Source organism: Pristis pectinata, chromosome 26 (genome assembly GCF_009764475.1).
Source record: "Pristis pectinata isolate sPriPec2 chromosome 26, sPriPec2.1.pri, whole genome shotgun sequence".
In the NCBI taxonomy this organism is placed as follows: domain Eukaryota; kingdom Metazoa; phylum Chordata; class Chondrichthyes; order Rhinopristiformes; family Pristidae; genus Pristis; species Pristis pectinata.
In genome coordinates, this window is record NC_067430.1 from 21623461 (window position 1) to 21646082 (window position 22622).

Below are 22622 nucleotides of genomic sequence, written 5' to 3' on the forward strand. Positions count from 1 at the left end.
TTAATTAAATAATACAAAAAAAGCATCTGATAAATTAGATTTCTCTGAAATTCATATTTCAACATGCGCTAAATTTCATAAAAGAGACTATTACAACAAAATGCACCAATCCACCACAAAATTATTAGATCATCTATCTTAATTCAAAATTAAATCTAAATATAATTTATTAGTGCCCAAAACAGCATGATAAGCTTTGTTTGGGGAAAAAAAACAAAATCAATTTGAACTCTAACTTATTAACTCTATTTTCATAATGTGTTATGTAAAAATTCCAATAAACTTGCATAAATCATTGAAACAGAAGGGATGGTCAATTAGTCTATCACATTAATTTTTACAAGATGAATCCAATTTATCTTGTTCCCTAGCCTTTTCCCCCACAGCCCTATAATTTTTCCTGCCTTTTTCTCCTCTTTCAGAAAGTAGAAACTGAATCTGCTTCCACCAACCTTACAAGCAGTGTGTTCTAGATCATAACTACTCACAGCTAAATTACTTTTTCTTACATTTCTTTCAGTTCTTTTGCCAATCACCTTAAACTTGTGTGCACACATCCTTGGCCTTTCCACTAATGGTAACAGTTTCTTATTTGCCTTATCTGGATCTTTCATGGTTTTGAAGACATCCTCAAAACCCTTGCTGCTCTTCGGTGACTAATCCTAGCTTCTACAGGCTATCTTCATAACCAAAGTACTTCATCCCTGAAACCATTCCAGAAAATCTTTTCTGCACCTCTCCACATCCCCCCCCCCCCCCCCCTTAACTGGAGCAATCAGAATTTAACACAGCTGTCCTGTTGCAACCAAACTACAGCACTTCCTTCCATTTACACAATGCTTCCATTTGCAAAGCCCATAATCCGATATGCATTTCTAACTATTTTCCCAATTTGTCTTGTAATCTGAGATTTGTGCACAAGTATTCCCAAGTTTCTCCATTCCTGAATTCGCATTAGAATCATGTACTATTTTGCCTCTCCACCTTCCTCCACTGAAATGTATTAAGGAGCATCTCTGCATTAAATTTCATCTGCCACATCTCTGCCCATTCAACCAACCCAAGCTCCCTTACAGTATATCACCTCTCTATTTACTACACTTGTAAATTTTGCACCCTCTTCAAATTTTGAAATAGTGCCCTATACACACACAAATTCAACTCATTAATATATGGTTACAGTGCCGATCTCTGGTGAAAGCCACAAAATACCTTCCCTCATAAAAAAATTTTTACTTGGTTTTGTTTCCTGTTTATAAGTCAATCTGGCATACATGCTGTTGATGCCCTTTTAAAACCCATGGGATAAGTTTTACCAACTAGTCTATTAGGTGGCACTTTCTCAAACACTTCTGAAAGTACACATGCAGAAAACCTACATTTTAATCGTCAAACCTCCGCGTTCATTGAGAAAGCATACATTACATTTTCTGGTGTGAGTCAAGTACAATCCATTTTTTTTTCCAATGAAGGGATTTTGTTTTCACATAAATTATAAAATGTTAATTTAATTATATAAAGCCAGTTTCTATTTTTGCTCACTGCGCATGCTCATGCTAAAAAGCTTCCACCATACATTTTATATTTTTCATTAAATGCTGAAGTAATATCAAAAATAAAGGACAAGGTCACTATAAATTAAAGATTACAAAGCAATTGGATTTACTAACCAATAAGCATTTTATAATATTAAACAGCAAAAGAAAGCAAATATGTACAATAAGCTTTAAATGCTTTTATCCCCCCAAAAAGACTAATAAACTGATAAATTCACAATTACAGCACTAGTAAATCACATTTCCTAAAAATCTAGTAACATCAATAATTAAGTGCATATATTCCAGTCTTTTTAAATGATTAATCACTATTAAGCCATTTTTTTTAATATACATGACCAGCACCTTTCAAGTTCTAATACAAATATAAACCAGGGGCCTAAGCATGTGCATTAATCAGACAGCTAGTCTCACAAGGCTCAATTGGAGTAATAAAAACTCTTTACCAGTCCCTTTCATTTCCCATTATTTGCTTTGCTATCAGTAACAGCATTACACAAGCAAAGTCCTATAATCTTTAATCATTCACAAAACCAAGCAGTCGCATGCCCACAAGGAACAGAAAACAGACTATTTATTGCCTGCTAAAATCAGTGGCAGAGAAGCTTACCCAGCACATTTTCAGCAAGGCTCACAAAATGATAGGAGCATTATCCAACTACCTACTAAATTGCACTTAATAACATTGTGCAAAGGAGCCAAGTAAATTTTACATGGAAATTAAAAGAGATATGGAGCTTTTGCTACATTGGCAGGTGTGATTCAAAAACAACAGAATGACTGCACCTGAAAAAAAAAGACCATTTTCTAAGTAACCTACCAGTCACATTGCCACAACTAACCACAATCATTGAAATCAGGGGTTGACTGAGTTGGCTTGATTCACCAACATTTACGTTACGCATTGGATAATTTTCATGCTTCATCGATGCAATGCTCACACAACAAACAATTCTAATATTTGCATATGTAATTGCTAAGGTTAACATTTTTAAAAAGGTGACAGGAAGAAGAAAATAGCTTAAAGATTGGAGCATGTTGTTATTTTTGTGAACCCTTAGAGTACAGAATTATCAAAACACATGTATGTTGCCTTATAATATAAAAACAAAAACCAGAATTAAAGATGGTTAATTCAGTGTTTTCCTTCGCTTCCCCCCCCCCCCCACTTTCAGTTTTTAAAATATTTCTTTAAGTACTACTTATTTTTTTAAGCACCTTCTCATATACCATATACTATTCCTTAATCAAGAACGAAAGGAACAGCTGCTCCTGGCCAACATCCATTACATTGATAAACACCTTTAACAAGGAATAAAATCCTAAAGTGCTTTCCAAATGCCAGTCAAAAACATGCTCCTTTGACCTCTGAGCACTCAAGATCAACCTATAGGCCAGCATCCCATTGAAGATTGCATGGTACTTCTCAGAATCCATTTCTCTTCCCATCCACATCCAGCAGCCTAAGCACTTGTTATGGGCATAAATCTAAATCCTATTACTCTCTGTAATAAGTGTTAATTCATCAATATGCTGTGCACACCAAATTACTTATCAAATAGTAATACCATAGAAATTCAAACCAGTAGTTCTCAAACTTGAAAATGTTATTTTTTTTAAAAAAATGTAAAATAAGGCAAACACTTGACATTGAACTTCGATAGCATACCAGAGGATACTTTAATGACAACATGCTGGACCAGAGTGAGCTCTCAGCGAACTTAAAGATATCTCAAAGCTTAAACACCAAGAATTAGGAGCTTTATTGTAAAGGGAGTGGGATAATAAGTTCAGTCATATTAAGCTGCACTTGTGCATTTAATCAGCTATTAGAAAAGTAACACTGCTGGGAGGACTTGCAGGAGGGTTTGGGTATTTACATACATCTGTATTTGGTGGCCAGCAATAAAGCTCACCAGTGACAGTTGGCTATCTTGCAATCTCTGTGGCATGGACTTCCCATTGGTGTCTGTTGACATTCTGTTAGTTCAAAAGGGTTCTCTGACAATATTGCCACTCTGATATCATCAAACTGCAGTCCATCATATCAAAGAATTCAATAGGCAAAAAAATCACTGTTTAAAAACTATAATTAAAAAAACCACAAAGTTCCTTGATAAACAGTTTAAAAAACTAACATAGAAATCAAGTTGATCAGTATATATCCATACAAATGTCTAACTTTTTTTTGGCAAAGTAGGATTCAAACCTGGTAATATTTCTGATGTTACATAAACAATTCTAAGGCATAGCTAAAATGTTTTACTTGTCTATACTGTTATGAAAAATTACATTAGAGGTATGAGTGATTCCATCCAAGTACAAATCATTGCAAAATTAAGTCAATCTCTCGAATCTGGAATGTAGTGTCTGACTGCTGTCACTAGAGTGCTCTAGAGTATTTAATCATAAGATTCACTTGAAGTTTCTTTAAGTAGACTTCAAGGACATCTTTATTATTTAGTGCCATGCTCTGAACTTTGATACTGTTGATAGATCTTAAATGATTATTTTCTTAAATTATTCACAATTGTAGCAGATTGTGAAGCTTTGCTGTTTGACACGATTATGTCTATTTGTTTTGCACCTGCAACAGAGCATCAAACTTGATTAACGTCAGCAAATCAAGACTAATTCTTGTTAATTATGAAAAAGGAACTGCTGCAGGAAAACTAATTTAGTTTGCATTAAAATTTCGGGGAACTGCAATACTACATAATTATATTGCATGAACAGTAGATCCCACTCTAAAAGTTACTCAACCAGGCCAACCACCAGATAAAAATTCAAGGTGATTAGAAAAGCAAATTAAGTTCCCAAGTGTAAATCATGTGTTGCTTGTAATTGACTACACCACCTTAAACCCACATAATAGACAAAATTGTCTAACAACTTACTTAAACATTCATGCTAAACCACTTACCATTAATACACTTTAACAGTCTTGAAAAATACAGAAAACTTAAGTTGCAATTTCTGATGTCAGGCACATTATCACAGGAATTTACTTCAGCATCTGTGCAAACACCAATAATGCACAAAGTGATTAACTGCAAATCACTACTCAGTTGTGACTCAACCTGCATATACATGGAGCTTGAACAGCGGTTACTCCATGGAGTCATGCATCAGAGCTGATATGACAGCTACCAATGGTGAGCAAGTTTAGAGCTTCCATGTTTGACCATGCATGCACTCAAGTCCTGAATTTAAAATATTTTCAAGTCTAGTTGTTGAGTCATACAAGCACAGAAACAGGGCTTTCTGCCCACTATCAAATACCCCTCTATAATAATCCCATTTATCAACACTTGCTCAGTAGACTTCCATGTCAATTCAAGTGGCAGGAACACTGATAGCTTGTCCAGAAGCCATCAGTGTTCCTGCTCCAACAGCTTCTTAGGCAATGTGTTCCAGATGCAACCACCCTCTGGGAGAAAATAGTTTTCCTCAGATTCCCTCTAACCCTCTTACTCCTCATTTTAAATATATGTGCCCTCTTATTTTAGGAGTCTTCATTGTAGGGAAAAAGTTTGTCAATGTCTCCCCAACCAATAGCCTTCTTAATTTTGTATATCCTTATTATGTTTCCCCCCACATGCCCCCCCCCCCACCAAGAAAACCCAAACTACCTAGTTTCTCGTCATAACAATCGCTACATCCTGGTGAACCTCCTCTACACCCTCTCCTGTATAATCACATCCATCTTATAATGTGGTGATGGGCATTGCACCCCTCATCCAATGGACCCACCAAGGTTTTAGCAAGTCATACCATGATCTGCATGTTTTTATATTTTGTGCCCTGGCTAATGAAGGCTAGCATCCTATGTGCTTTCTTCATTCACTTATCTACTTGTGTTGCCACCTTCAGACTTGTACACCAAAGTCCTTCTGTTCCTCAATGTGCCCCATCATTCATGTTACACGTTCCACCCTCCCAAAACGCATCACTCACACTTATAAACAGGTAAATGCCAATAGTTCAGCTTGGAACAGTCAGCAACAAACCAGCAAAATTTGGGCTCAGGATTCAAGCACATTTTCTAGCACAACCAAGTGTATTTTAAGTCAAGACGGTTGTGAAAGTTCCACATGTAGAATACTTGGTATTAACCCATTGTTCTCAACACCTCCATGTATCAGTTGTGTCAATAAGAGAGAAATAATCAAGTTAAAAAAATACTAACTCCAGAGTTAGGACACGGAAGGGTTTTTTTTAAAAAACAACAGAAATATTTTGAATTAATCCATTCTTCTTGAACCATAGTGTTCACTTAACAAGCAACTGACTGAAGTAGGTAAGCTTGCTTCCTAAATTGTTCATAAAAAAATAATGCATAGGAAGGGGGGAGATGCAGGAAAAGCACTGAAGATGAAAATAAAATGCAGTGTGCTCTTAATAATCTTTTTCTCTTCAGCAAGACCAATTCCAGTAGCCTCTACAACATTTGATGAGTTATGCAGATAATTTGAAATGACCAAGAGCATGAATACAGCTATTTTGGAGGGATGGATCCTTTGCAACATGGGCCAAAATCCTCAGGAAGAGTTTAATTAGCTCAAACAGCCAATGAGGAATTGCTACCAGCATTCAAAATTCAAGGGGATAAATCCTTAGAACAAGTATTGAAAGAGGAAAGAGTGAAGATGTTATTGTAAATTAAAAGCTGCACAATATTGCAGTTAGAAACAATTTCCATCCATTTGAGATTGCAGTGCAGTAAAGGTTTGCAAGATGCTCTGAAGCCTGGTGAATGCAATCAATACATGGCACTCAACAAGTCATCCTTAAAGTAAACAGCAAAATTAATATATTGTTATTTATCTGTGAAGATGTAGGCTTATGTAAGTGTTTTGTTTAGGTTTACAAAGCTGTAGTATCTATTACAAAGTCAATCTTCAGTTGATGCCACTCCACTATTGAAAACAAGTTCCATCATAGCCAGTCATTCCAAATAACTTGCTTTTAAAACAATGGATGATCAAACAGAAGATCCATTGTTGATAAAAATCAGCAATTTGCATTTACTTACCATAAATTGGAAGAATGATTAGTTAAAAACATATTTTTTAAAGAAATTTGACAGAACATGAAATTCAAATTTAAAAAATGAGGAAGAAATGGAAAAAGTGAGATTTGGGGAAATAAGCAAAGTTAGGTCCATAGTTCATTATAAAAGTTGTTCCTTTTTCAAATCATTGCTTCTACAATTTAAAAAAAAACATATTTCAGGGAACTGGGAACTTTCTTGAAGCTTGGTATTCAGCGAATTAAACTGAACAGGGAAATAAAGTCTATCCACAATCTTCACCAAGATAGGGACAGGTAGATTTTGTGTTTCAAAACACTCATTTACTTACTACAACACAGATGGAGGCCATTTGGCCCATTGTGTCCATGGTGGCCCCAAGCAGAGCAAATCCTATCAGTCCCATTCCCCTCTCTTTATTTCCCTGTAGTACTGCAACTTATTCTCTCTTGCGTACCCACCCCACACCTTTGATTTTTTTTTTAAAACCACTTATCTACATTAAGAGGCAATTTAATTAACCCACCAGCTCATCTTTGGGATTTTTGAGGAAACTGGAGCACCCAGCAGAAATATGGACATGCGCAGAATCTGCAGACTCTACACAGACAGCACCCAAGATCAGGATTGAATCCAGCCTAAGTTTCTTCAAACATTTATAGCTTTCATGTGTACACTTCCTGTAAGAATTTTGTATACCAATGTCAGTGACCTGAATTAACAAGACAATTGGTTAGGGACACTGATCAAATACTGTGTTCATTCTCTCAAATGTTCCTCCAATCTATCTACCATAATCATAGGTGTTGTACTGTGAAATAACCTAAATAAACAGACACTCACTAAGCAATAGCAACTCTAGCCAAGGCTACTCAAGTCCACACTGGTAGAAGAGACAGAAGGAGATACTGAGTTAAAATCCCAGCGATTGGAGGCAGATGAAGGCTGCGGCAGAATGCGACCCTACTTTGGCTTCGCCTGTTGCCACTAAACTATAGTGACATTTTCAAGAATTGGTGGAAGTTAATGTTCAATATTTCAATGCTAGTAATCATCCACAGAAATTTTCCTTTGAACAACCCCTCATGGAAGACAAAAAATACTTCTTGGAAGACAATCATTCTCATCTATTAGAAACTGTGAATGAAAAGCAGATAGTGCAAGGTTACTGCACCAGCTAATGTGGGTCAAAAGATTGGCTGGGCAGATTTGTTGGTAAGGAGAATTACAGTCAATGACATCCCCAACTTGAGTTATTTCCTGGAGATACAAGAGACCACAGATGCTGAAATCTGGAGCAAAAAACAAGCTGCTGGAGGAACTCAGCAGGTCAAGCAGCATCTGTGGAGTGAGATAGACAGTCAAAAACTCAGTACAGATGAAGATTGACTGATTATCTCCCACCACAGATGCTGCCTGACCAGCTGAGTTCCTCCAGCATTGTGCTTTTAACTCAAGTTATTTCATGCCATACTTAACTACTTTGCACAAGTGCCACCATTATTTAAGACACTCAGTCTTGGTGGAAATGAAGAGAAGGATGTCATCCAAGCACCTTGCTGCTATGCAAGCCTTAGAAACAAGGGTTTCTCAATGAAAATTAACAAGCAGCTCAGTGATCATTAACAAGGGAAAGAGTCACTTCGTTTTAACCCATTTTTAGCCAATAACAATCTGCAACAGCTTTACTAAACTTCAAACACACCAGTGGCAGAATATAAAACTTCAAATGCCAATAATTTTCTGCTACTTTGCCAAAGGTATAGAATGAGGATCAATCTTCAACCACACAGATCAGATGCAATTTGTACCAAGGCCATTTAAACACAGTTAAATTTAAAAACAAGTACTTGTTTGTCCAATTATATCAGAGTTTTGTCTGGGCAGTGAGGCATCAGAGTAGGTCTTGCTCTACAGATGGTGCCTGACCTGCAGAGCATTTCCAACATTTTCTGTGTTTACAGTATGGAGATTAGTAATGGCCCACATCAGCACCAGGCTCCCAGACAATCTAGACTCCTTGCAATTTGCATACAGGAAAAATAGGTCCACGGAGGACGTCATCTCCCTTGCACTACATTCAGCTCTGAATCACCTCGACAATAAGAATACTGATGTCAGGATGCTACTCATTGACTACAGCTCAGCCTTCAACACTATATATACCAAATAAGCTCATCTCTAAACTCAGAACAAAAAGCTAGCCCTTAACATGAGAAAAATGAAAGAACTGTTGTTGACATAAGAAAGCAGGGCTGGGGAACACAACCCTGTCCTCATCAACGGAGCTGCTGTAGAGATCGTCGACAGCTCGAGTTCCTTAGCATCCATATCACCAGCAACCTCACCTAGTCACTTCACAATGATGCGGTGATCAAGAAAGCACATCAGCATATTCACTTTCTTAGGCATCCGAGAAGATTCAGCATGTCCACAAGGACTCTCTCGAACTTCCACAGACGCACTACAGAAAGTATTCTGACAGCTTGCATCTCAGCCTGGTATGGCAACTGCTCTGCTCTTGACCAACTGAACCTGCAGAGAGTGTTTAACACAGCCCAGTCTTTCACAGGCTCTTCACTCCCTTCCATCCAGTCCACCTTCACAGTGCACTGCTTCAGGAAGGCGAGTAGCATCATCAAGGATGCCTGCTACCCTAGCCATTCCCTTTTCTCTCTTTTACCTTCTGGCAGAAGATACAGGATACAGGTTTAAAAACAGCTTCTTCCCCACTGCTATCAGACTCCTGAACCAGTCACCTTTCACACCCCTTCCCAGTGGCACTACCACGTTCTCGTACTCTTAACTCTACCTCTCTCAGTTATTTCCCTATCGTCACTCTAGTACTCTTTTCGCACCACTGCAGGTTACACTACATTCTTTGCAACATTCTGTTGTTTTACACTTGTCATTGTATTATTGCTGTACTTATTACAACCATCTATACCATTTACTCTGTGAGCTTCATGCGAACAAGGAATTTCATTGCACCATGGTGTAAATGACAATAAACTAATCTAATCGCAAAATCACATACAGAAATCACCTACTAATGAAATCGTGGCAAGATAAAACTGAGCATTAAGAATGACAAAACTTCAAAAAAAAGACAAAACTTAGAATGACAAAACTTACTTTTCCAACCAACTTCAGTTTGAGATTTCCAAAAATATTTTTCATCCCTTAAGCTCAATTACTAGAAAACGCACCAATAACCAGAAATTTGCCACTTCTGTTCTTCATTAGGCAAGTTATAGTATTTTATAACTTAAGTGTTTTAACCAATACACCAACTAATGTTGATGGAGAGGTCAGAGAATGTTTTAGCCTGGAGCCTTCTGATCAACTCACGTTTCCTGCCCACAAATCCAGTAACTCCTAACTGTCCATATTTCAACATGTCTTCTTCATGTATGGAAAGACAGCAAGTTAGCTGTTACCAGATACATCAAAATCAAAACTCATCTACACTACCCTCAAGGAGTCTCTGTAATTAAGTTAGAAATTACCCAGATTTAAAAATGGAACTTGCTACAAGTAACTGAGACTAATAACAGTTTATGCTTTTGAAGGTAAGTTGACTTAGGAGAAAGGTATCGAACAATATACAAATAGGATTAGATAAAGTTGGGTAGCAAAGGTTTCCATGCATCTGTTGAAACCTGTACAGCCAAATGGTCTGTTTCTATGCTGCAAGTTTTGCTTAATTCTATTAAAGCCAGAAACCTAATCTGTTTCTCCTCATCCCTGAGCAAGTGTGCCAAGGACAGATGTTGCACAACTGCTTTTGGATTCAGCTAACTACAAACAAATCAAATCTGGGTCAGTGCCATTCCAATTTGTATATTGGAAGGCATATTATGTGTCTGATAAGTTGTTAGAAAATTACTTTTTGTGGCTTGAAAGATAAACATCCCTTCTGGCAAATACAGTCTCATGGTTCTGACTACCATAACGATAAAAGAATTACTTAAAGATTGCAGGCAATGCTGTATTTTGTGCTCAACTCATTGATGAGTAGGCTTGGTTTAGTTATTTGGTGTACTGTTACACAATACAACTACACAATGTACTCCACAAAATTTACCATTTACACAATGCTAAAGCACATTAGCCATACCAGTACAGTCTACCAATATTCCATAAAGTTCATTTAGATATATTTAAATATACTTATGTAGCGGCTAGCTACACGCTATGAAATGAAGACACAGAGTCGATTGTTTGAAGTCAGAAGTCGAATGAACGACAGGGGCGCGGTGCGCCTTTAATATCTGAAAGCTTCCCGCGCTACAGTTCCCGCGCTGACATCACGCGCGGGTCACCTGACCTTCCTGCGCACGGGCTTTCCTAGCCCAACGATGGAGAAGGAAGGAAGGCCCCGCACCATCTTGGATCGGGGCCTCCGACGACGTTCGCGATGTCGGGAGCCAGTTCGATGCCGGTACGGTGAGTCGCCACACTTAAATATATTTAAATCACTTACAGTGTGCCTAATTATATCAAAGGTGGTTTATCTGGGCAAGGATACAAACTGCATAAATCAAACCTGCCCAAAAACCTAAGAGTTGCCAGGGAATAGGCATCGGGAACTTTGACAGTTCATAACAAAGTCATCACACAGCAAAGTTCAGGCATAAAAACTGTCATTAATGGGAGGGATAGACAATGCACCATCAGGTTCCTTTCTTTTTGGGAAGTTGCACCGCAGCTTCTGCCACCTCAATCTTGCTGCAATCTTCTCTTTATCATATGCAGTCACTTGGTATTGAGGACTATCTACTTTCTTCCAGTTTTATGGGTTTTAAGACAAGAAAGGAAAGAAGAATGTGAACCTCCAGATTCTTCCATAGATGGGTGGATAGCTGATAGTTTACAAAATCATGCCTTCTTCTGCAATTTATAGAAGGCTTGTGTGTGATAATGATGCATGGATCTGAAGTTCTCAATACTATCCTAAATGCCCTATTACACTTTGAGCAGTTACAGGCAAGGGAATCCCAAGAGTCAGTAGGGATGCAATACTTTCTTGAAAGAGTTTATGAGCACATTCTTGAATCTTTTCTTCTATTCACTGGGTAATCTCTTACCATGAAAGAGCTCAGAATATTGTTTGTTTTAGGAGCACCCATTGGAGCTGATCAAGTGCAGCTAAGGACCCAATGCTGGATATGTTGGCCTTGGAAAGACTTCTGATATTGTTTCACTTACTGAATTTGGAGGATTTTAGGGAGAAATCATTGGAGGAATCTTTCCAGCACTTTTGAGATGACTACTGCAGGTAGTGCAGATCTCAGATTCACATAGGAGCACAGAGATCACTTCTGCCCAGTAAACCATAAACTTCGTGCCAGATCCAAGATCTTGATCTTCAAACACTGTTTTTCTAAATTGACCAAAGGATGTGCTAGGGCATTTAAAGCAACGGCAAATTTCATCATAGACATCTGCCTTTACCGAGAGGTGGTTCCCAAGAAATAGTCCACATTTTCTAGGGTTTCTAACCTTTATTGTTGGATGGCAGCAGGGACAGGTTGCTGGAGGACCTTTGTCTTGCAAATGTGAAGTATAAGGCCCATCTTTTCATAAGATTCAAGCTCAACCTTAGTATTAAAAACTAGGTGAAACACATTGTGGCACAATTGATCCTTGCATCAGAAAGTATGGACAATTACTGTACGTACCAATGAAGTTGATCATACACAACTTTTAAAAAGTAAAGTCAAATTTTAAGCAGTTAAAATATTCTGTCAAAGTTTTGGTTTTCCTTTCTGAAAGAGCATTTAAAGAAATACATTAAAGCTTGTAATGTACACCTAACTCACCTGTGATATTTTTCTTCTTACTAGATTTGTAATGCTTGGGACGATGTCATAACATTTTCTTTCCAGAAAAAAAATGGAATATCAATTTGATTTTGAAAATTCATCCCATCTGTTATAGGAAAATAACCTCTCCCCAGAGTAGCTGACAGCGAAAAGCTCAGTTCTAGTCTGGTAGGATATTAAAAAACCTCAAGAAATCCTTATCTCCAATATCTTGCAGTTCTGATGGAAGATTTTTTAAACCTAAGAACTATGTGCTTTGCCCTGCAAAGATGCAGCCTGGCCTGGCCATTATCCACATTTTCTGTTTTCCCAACTTCCTAGCAACTGCAAAACATTACTTCTATTAAAATACCATCATCTTTCTCCTATTGTACCACAATCTCCACTTCAAGAATTTACAACTCAGCCAAAATCAAATAGTTGATGCTCATTCCACAAGCTAAAAGATTTCAAGCATTTTTGTCCTAGCCAAGCTTCACTGGGTTAATATGTACATATTTAAAAAGTTTTACCTTCAATTTGACAATTCTAATCATCTTCAATCATACATCACCAAAATAATTCTGCAACTGCTTCCAAACCAACAGCTTGTTTTGTTATGCTTTTCGTGCATTGCCAGTGAATGTTCAGAAACTTCATGCAAGATCAAACTTAAATCTTATTCCATTTCTTGCCACAGATGCAGCCAAGTATTTCTAGCATTTTCTTTTTTATTTCTGCCATTTAGAACACCCTTGTTTTCACTGCACCCCCCACCCCCGTTCCTGTCTTTCAAGATCTCCCAACCATATTTCCAACTCCTCCAAATTGCCAATTATACCTTTTATTCTGCTGCTCAGCATCCTTTGTTTAGCTTTACATGCAAATTTTGCAATCTCTGTACATACGAGTATACACAAAAGTTAATTTTTTGTAACAATTGTAAGCTGCATATTTTATTAGCCTTGACAAAGATGGGACACAAGGTGATTTTTCGTGCATTATAATTTAAATGCATGGAAATATACCACTTAATATTAATACAAAATTACAACTTATCAAAATATGCAGAACAAAATCCAAATCAAATCAGCATGTCCTGTTTGGGAAATGAATAAAAACAAAAAAAAACCTAAGAATCATGGTACATTAACATGGATGAAAAATTATTTCTGAGATACAATTATTCTGGTTTTATCACCAAAAAAAAATTCTACTGATGAGATTCAAGTGTGATATACCTTTAATCAATAATCTTTTAAGGTCTAATACTTTTAAACAGGTAGTTATAGGTTCAGAAACTTGCACGTGCACAGTCGGTTACAAATTAAAGGTAGCAATAGAGATGGTATTAAGTAACACAGTAGTGATAGAAAGCAGTATCCTAACAGTCATTTTCCTTCGATTGTTAAAAACTAAAATAGCTATTAATTTAGGGAGAAATTACCTGTGTTTGCTATAGCCATAAAAAACATGGTAATGAATGGTTAAATTAGTTATGTGCCAGAATTTTGCATCCATCATACCTAAATGATTAGTAATGTAGACTTAGCCACAGAAGGAACATGGATGGGATACTTTTGCTGGAAATAAAGATGGTTAAGACAAAAGAGCAATAGTAATTGAACAGGTCCAAAGCAATCAGAAAGCAAAGGGATTAGGAATTTGTAAACAGGTTGAGAGCACATTGGAAGAGAACAATATCTGGCAATCAATTGGAAAGAGGATAATTAATCAAACACTAAAATGGATTATTTGCCAACAAAGGAGCATTCCTTCCTCAGAGGCTGAGGCATTGAAAAGCATTTCCAATTTAGGCAATTATCCAAATGTATGCAGTAATCCTGTGAACAGCATCATAAACTAATAATTGTTTTAGGCATGGATTTATCAAGGATAGTACTTATTGTAGGAGTAATTTACTCTTTTAACCTCTTAATACCAATTCCTCCTGCATCAGCACAAGATTTTCTGGTATCTTAGTGACATAGCTACCTATCTATGAAAGTTCAATATATGGTTAGTTACATGCAGTTTTTTTTTGCTCTGCATTATTGGAGCTGAGGGATTGGGGGGTGGGGGGCAGTGGTGGTGAGTACACAAAGTAATCCCATTGAATTTACAATCAGCACCATGAGGAAATTTTAATCTCAATGTTTGGGACACATTTGAGTCAAGCTTCCAAAATTTCTTCAGATTACACCCCCGCCCTCCCACATTATTTCAGACTCATGTAATTTTTGATAATATATTCCAAACTCTGAAAGGTGTGCAGTAATGTAGCAGTTACGTCACTGGACATTTAATTCAAAATTCTATGGCGATAATCCAAAAAATGCAAATATAAATTCCACTGTAGCAGTACAAAGTTTTCACAATTTATCTTCTAGTAAATCTGATATCCATCAATAAAAATAAACACAAAGCTGCTTAACTGTCATAAAAATCCCAAATTAGTTCTCTAATAATCCCAAGGAAATGCAACCTATTGACCTATCCAGTCTGGCCTATGACTCCAACTCAAACCACTTCTGAAGTGGTCTAGCAAGTCATCAAGTTATATCAAAGTGCTACAAAGAATTGCAAAAGTTTAAGGATATGGTCCACTGCTACATCTGAAACAACAAGGGAACAAGAATAAATGCTGAACTTGGTAGTAACACCCATATTCCATGATTTTAAGAATTCCTCAAGGTTTATACATTTTCAAAAAAACAAAGTGGTACTTACTGTTCTCTCCTGGGCATGGCATGCCTGGCTTTTCAGGAATGCTGGGAAAAACTAGTAAAGTGAAAAAAAAAGGCAAAATTTCAAGAAATGCATCAAGAAAGTAGGTTGGTACAAACTGTACAAAAACAAGCTACTGTAATCCATCTCCTTTTAAATATTATCCTTGTAAAAAAACAGCACTGAAAGTCTGATAATCCACTATCCAATTATTCAGAAACCAACATATCAGCATCTGACTCACCAGACCCTTGTTCCTGCACTCCTTTTAACACACCAGGGGCCTCAGTCCCACACTCCCTTGAAATTCATCTGGTCCTGTTTCCAATACTTTCTTCAAACCAGCTTGGGCCCCGTTTCCCCTGCTCCCTTTAAACTTACTGGGTTAACTGGAAAAACTCTGCTCTAACTCCATGTACAAGTTTGCAGATGAAACCACCGTAGTAGGCCGTATCTCAAACAACGATGAGTCAGGGTACAGGAAGGAGATAGAGAGCTTAGTGGCATGGTGTCATGACAGCAACCTTTCCCTCAATGTCAACAAAAGAGCTGGTCATTGACTTCAGGAAAGGGGGCGGTGTACATGCACCTGTCTACATCAACAGTGCTGAGGTTGAGAGGGTTGAGAGCTTCAAGCTCACCAGCGCCTCTACTTCCTCAGGAGGCTAAAGAAATTTGGTACGTCCCCTTTGACACTCACCAATTTTTATCGATGCACCATAGAAAGCATCCTATCTGGATGCATCACGGCAACTGGTCTGCTCAGGACCGCAAGAAACAGTAGAGAGTTGTGGACGCAGCCCAGCACATTACAGAAACCAGCCTCCCCTCCTTGGACTCTGTCTTTACCTCTCGCTGCCTTGGCAAAGCAGCCAGCATAATCAAAGACCCCACCTACCTGGGTCACTCTCCCTTCTCTCCTCTTCCATCAGGTAGAAGATAAGGAGCCTGAGGGCACATACCACCAGGCTTAAGGACAGCTTCTATCCCATTGTGATAAGACTATTGAATGGTTCCCTTATACAATGAGATGGACCCTGACCTCACGATCTACCTTGTGACCTTGCACCTTACTGTCTACCTGCACTGCACTTTCTCTGTAACTGTGACACTTTACTCTGTCCTGTTATTGTTTTTACCTGTACTACCTCAATGCACTCTGTACTAACTCAATTTAACTGCGCTGTGTAATGAATTGACCTGTACAATCAATATGCAAGACAAGTTTTTCACTGTACCTCGGTACAAGTGACAATAATAAACCAATACCAATCACTGTGCAACAATTAAAAGCAAATTAAAAATGTTTTGGAGTAATAATAGGAATAACATCCAACAGTACAGAATTCATGAATCTACCAAGGGCACTGGATTAGTGGAATTTTACTGTATCTGCTTTGAATTGTTCCTGGAGCCCTTGGACATTCCCCCCACCCTCCTCACCCACCCTTCACTATTTCTTCTGCTTCCTGTGCTCATGGTTTTCTTCATTCATTTTCTCTTCCTTCTTCAAACTTTACTTTTTTTTTATATAAGTCTTTCTCACCTCTCACATTCTTCTTCTCGATCCATGTTTTTCTTTTACCTCATCTTTGCTTAATGATTTTCTGCTCAATCTACTTAAAAAATTTTACAATTCTCACACCTACACAGGCAGGACTTATCACTCATCAAGAAGATTTCATAAAAAGCAGCTTATTTAATTGATAAATCAATTGTCCTTATATTCATGAAATCTTAAAAGTTTACAAAGGTATTTGTTACCTTCTAACCTATTGGGACTGTTCCACAGTCTACAGAACTTCTAAAGATAATCACTAATATATTCTGCAACTCTATAATCATGAATTATTTGGGACCAGTAACTTAATAGAATCAGTTAACTAGTTTTTGGTAAAGATGAAAGGGTTCGGTCGTGGCTATCCCTCGAGGTCGAGGATGATGGTCTTCATTCCGTTGATCTATTTATAAGCCCACAGAGCGAAGACGCCTGTGCGTGTATTTGTTTAACGTGTACTTGATGTTGCACTACAAAAAGCACATGATACTTCACAAATCAACCAACTGATTCCAACGGCATGGAAACCATGACGATTGGAGCTGATGGATTTGTTGCAGCCTTCATCCGCCTTCACAGCCGTTGAGTTCAAGTAACTTCGTCCACCTGTTCTACCGTTGAGGTCTTGGTTGGATTGTTCTTTGTCAGGGACCTCACCATCGACCTTACCACCGACCTTACCACCATGGGTGACCCTACCAGGAGCATAGCTCCAGACGGCATCGCTCTCGGGATCTCAGGACCACACAAGCTTCTCCACCACGACAAGGTGATAATCCATGGAGTAGTGAAAGGGTTAGGTATGGACTGACAGTACAAATAATTTTGAACCAACTATTATTCTGACCAACTGGCTGGAGTGTTCATGGTCATCTTCAACCTCTCACTGGTGCCCAAGAAGAGCAGCGCAAGCTGCTTCAACAACTATCATCTGGTAGCACTCACATCCACTGTGATGAAGTGATTTGAGAGGTTGGTCATGGCTAGAATTAACTCTTGCCTTAGCTAGGACCTGGACCCACTGCAATTTGCCTACCGCCACAACACATCTACAGCAGACACAATCTCACTGGCTCACCACTTGGTTTTGGAGCACCTAGACAACAGCAAAACGTATGTCAGGCTGCTGTTTATCGATTACAGCTCGGTGTTCAACACCATCATCCCCTCAGTACTAATCAACAAGCTTTAAAACTTGGGCCTCTGTACCTCCCTCTGCAACCAATCCTCTACTTCCTTATTGGGAGACCAGTCAGTGCAGATTGGTAGTATCATCCCCTCCTCATAGATGATTAACACAGGTGCACCTTAAGGATGCATACTTAACCCACTGCTCTCTCTCTCTACACTCAAGACTATGTGGCTAGGCACAGCTCAAACGCCACCTATAAATTCACTGATGACACCACTGTTGTTGGCAGAATCTCGGATGGCGAAGAAGAGGTATACAGGAGTGAGATAGACTGGCTGGTTGAGTGTTGTCACAACAACAACCTCGCACTCTATGAATTGATTGTGGACTTCAGGAAGGGGCAGTCAGGAGAACACACACCAGTCTTCATTGAGGGGTCAGCAGTGGGAAGGGTGAGCAGCTTCAAGATCCTGGGCACCAACATCTCAGAGGATCTATCCTGGGCCCAACATATTGATGCAATCACACAGAAGGCACTCCAGAGGCTCTACTTCATTGGCAGTTTGAGGAGATTCGGTACATCACCAAAGACTCTTGCAAATTTCTACAGATGTCCAGTGAAGAGCATTCTAACTGGTTGCGTCACTGCCTGGTACGGAGGCTCCAATGTGTGAAAGAGGCTCAGAGGGTTGTAGATTCAGCCATCTCCATCATGGGCACGACACACCCCCCATTGAGGACATCTTCAAGAGACAGTGCCTCAAGAAGGTGGCATCCATCATTAACGACCCTCAGCACCCAGGACATACCCTCTTCACGTTACTGCCATTGGGGAGGTGGTACAGGAGCCTGAAGACCCACACTCAACATTTCAGGAACAGCTTCTTCCCCTCCACCATTAGATTTCTGAATGGTCCATGAACACTACCTCAATATTCTTCTTTTGCACTATTTTTGTAATTTGCGGTTATTTTTATCTCTTTATGTATTGCACTGTACCACTCCCACAAAACAACAAATTTCAATATACGTCAGTAATAAGAAACCAGATTCTGATTCTTGGAGGATGAAGCAGTGAAATAATAATAATAATAATAATAATAATAATAATAAAGGTTTTTCTTTCATTGGTACACTGCCATTCAGTCCATCCTAACCCCTTCCTTTTACCCTAAACTAGTCAAACAAATCTGAGGTTACTGGTCATAATGTCAACTAGCTTATGGCATAACAATGTAATTAAGCATTTTGATTTCAAGTCCCAAATTACTTAACTGTCAGCAAATTCCAGGATCGATAAGGAAAACTGATTCCAAGCAGTAGAGGCCAAAAGTCTTTAATAAAAATGATTTTTGCTAGTTCTTTGATGGAGCAAATGTGGCCCTCCAAGGCTGACAAGAAAACCTTAAATTGAAATGACTCCAGGAACCCTCATCAGGCTACAGTTACATGACTTGACTGTTCACCAAATAATCCCAGATGCAGTCACACTGGAGTTACAACTAGGGCTATCTTTGCTGAATGACCCAGCTGAATAAAGTTAATAATTTAATATCCACCTGTATTTTGATTTTCCAAACCACCAAATGCAACTTATGTTCTTTTTAACTACCAGTTTCTTTTACACAGCTTTTGTCATTTCAATTTATTGCCTGAAACATTTAAGACTCTCAGTTCATTCATGTGATGGATCATACATGGTAATAAATTGAAGTATCCATATTGAAAACTCTGGAACAAGAGCAGCCAGTTTCTATCAATCAGTATATATTTTAGTTTTTCCCCAAAAGTCTTTAATCAAATATTTGAATTAATTACTACTGACCATGGATAATGAGGCCCGATTCACCATTCTGGTTATATAGACGAAATGCTTCCTCCAGCTCCATGTGGGAAGAAACTGTGCATGGGTCCCCTATAAATATGAAAACAGAAGCATATTATTGGGACTATTGCTTGCTAAGAAAGCTAGGACATTGGCTTGCTGGAGATCATTTTTAAAACCACCAACAATCCAAGAGACCCAAATCATGTCCAAAATTTTAAGTGTTCTCCATTTGATGCACTTCTCAAAACGTCATGGTTTGAATTTTGTACTTTTTCTTCTGCAGTTCAAGTGACATAACAGGTTTTTTTTTACAAAGGCTATGATAGGGCAAATAAGCAAAAAAAAACACAAATTTATTTCATTTTGTATTGCTCAAAAAAAAAATCCCCACCAGCACTTGGGAATTCCTGGTCCAAGAGTATTCAAAGTGGCAAAGGAGCATTCACAATGACATTGAGGACATCAAGTCCACATATCAAGGGCACAAAGAAGCCTTGTGTTAACAGTGGAAGGAGCATACTACTTCAGAATATACCCACCCACAAACCCATCAGACTCTACCTGTCCCAAATGTGGAAGAGTAAGCAGCTCCAAATAAAAGCAGAATGCAATAAGTCAACAGTACGTCTCTCAAAAACTTTAAAAAAAAATTAACAGATTGAAATTTGCTTGGAATGCCAACAATTCAGTGCTGAACAGCTGGTAATTACTCAAATGTTAGGAAGAGAAGGATGCCTGCACAAATGCAAAATCCCAAATCTCCAAGCAACTCTACTTGGGTTTTCCTCCCCAAGTCTGTTGCTGGACATTGGAGCAGAGTGCAAACCTGTTTCAGTTCCCCAGGTTTCATGCTAGGGTACATCCCTAATGAACCAGGAACAATAAGCCCATTCATTTTAAATGAAAAAGTACTGTTGCAAGAGAGAAGAGCAAATGTTAATTAATTCACAATTTCTTTAAATTAGTTGGGTTAATGAATGCTAAGCATCTTAATTGTAAAATATTTTGTTTGATTAGTTTTTTTTTAAAATAGTCTTTGAATATTTTGGAATGTTTCCCCAATGTCCTTGACAGGTTTCTCAGAAAAGCCCAAGGATCTGGCCAAAAGGATTCAAGGGTTTTTTTTAGTAGTTTCATTGCTGAAAGCTATTCAGACCTGCCCATGTGATTGCATTACACCATGTTTGGCCTCACCTTTTAGCAAGTTGAGATTGACATATCTGTTAAAACAAAATCAGTAAAGTTCAAAAGCATCTGCTAACCACTTTTACAGTGATCCTGCTATTAAATTTTAATTTCCAAATAAGAGATGTCAAGTGTGCAACACACTATAATTTAGAGTTTGTAGGATTTTTCTAAAATATAAGCTTGTTCTTACCAGGGAAATTCAATGATGGCACAAAAGAATTAACTTTCAACAGTCAAAATTATTTCAGTAAAGTTATCTTTCATAACCTTCGTACGTTCACAGTTCACACACAACAGTATTACAGGAAAATGTAGTAATTAAGCTTTCAACACAAATTTGTTTTTTTTTTCCATTACTTGATCATTATTCTTTACAGCTATAGTTAAAATATTTAATGCATTTTATATCAAATACCAAAGGAGTACATTAATTCTTAATGAAGATGATAACTGCCCTGCTTATAAACTCCCTTATGAATTTCATACCACATGCATTCGTAGAGTGCAGATAGATGCAAATGCACATGTACAGGTTGCATCTTGCATTTATTTCATTGCCCAACAATATTTCCAGATTTATACTTTGGGTGTATTTTTTTTTTAAAAACCTTCAGCCAAGAAGCCCAAATTTCATATTTGTAAAACAGCTGGCGTTGTTTTGAGATTGTCTGCAATTCTGGCCACCTAGCTATAGGAAGGAGGTCATTAATCTAGAAAAGGTGCAGAAAAGAATCACAAGGATGTTACCAGGACTGGAGGGCTTGAGTTGTAAGGAAAGACTGGATAGGCTGGAGCTTTTTTCCCTTGGAGCACAGGAGTCTGAGGGATGACCTCAGAAGTGTATAAAATTATGAGGGACATAGACAAGGTGAATGGTCACAATCTTTTTCCCAGGGCAGGTGAGACTAAAACTCGAGGGCCTAAATCTAAGGCAAGAGGGGAAAGATTTAAAGGGGTCTCAAGGGGCAACTTTTTCCACATAGAGAGTGGTGGGTATGTGGAACAAGCTGCCAGAGGAAGTGATAGAGGCAGGTCCAATTACAACATTTAGAAAGACATTTGGTCAGATACATGGATAGCAAATATTTAGAGGGAAATGGGCCAAATGCAGTCAAATGGGACTAGCTCAGGTAGGCAACTTGGTCAGTATGGATGAGTTGGGCTGAAGGGCCCATTTCCATGCTGTATAATTCTTATGTCTCTATGACTCTAGGTAGAGTACAAATGAAATTGAACAAAAGGATCCAAAAAGATCTTTAAAATACACATTTTGTTACATTTACAGAAAAAAAATGAACATTGCATTTCCAAGTAACCTGTGAAGTTATCATTTAAAACAAAAAAGTACTCAGTTTACAAGATTGTTATGAGGATAGCACAGTGGCTCAGGAGTTGGTGATGCTATCTCACAGCTGCAGGGTACCAGGTTCAACAGCTAGCCTTTCTCCAACATTCCAAATCATTAATTGGCTAAATTAAAATTTGTCTCTTAACAGGTCACAAAATCATAGGGGAGTTGATGAACATGCAACAGAATATTCCAGAATTAAAAGGGAAATAAGGAGAGGGGGACAAATAGAACTGATAGCTCTGTTGGAAGCCAGCATGGATCAAATGGCTGCTTCCTATGTCATTATAAGTAATTAGAATTAAATATACAATAGGCTTGTCTGTTGTACCCGTCTAATGGTTTCTGCTGTTATATATTCATGATTCTCAGAGCCAACCTTTTGAGTTAAAAGGCTAAGGTTTGCAAAGCTACAGATGTGCCTGCAAAATAAGATTTTTGGAAAG

General features: G+C 38.1%; 1 protein-coding gene across 2 annotated transcripts in view; it reads right to left on the reverse strand.

The window, feature by feature from the left end:
• The window catches only part of prkcz (protein kinase C, zeta), a 303127-nt gene that overhangs the window by 237995 nt on the left and 42510 nt on the right, over positions 1-22622 (reverse strand). For both annotated transcript variants that reach the window (XM_052039280.1, XM_052039279.1), the window contains exons 3-4: positions 19638-19727; positions 15126-15176 (exon numbers count right to left, since the gene is read on the reverse strand). In XM_052039280.1, the coding sequence (XP_051895240.1) occupies positions 15126-15176; positions 19638-19727 (141 nt within the window). The remainder of the gene's footprint in view (positions 1-15125; positions 15177-19637; positions 19728-22622) is intronic.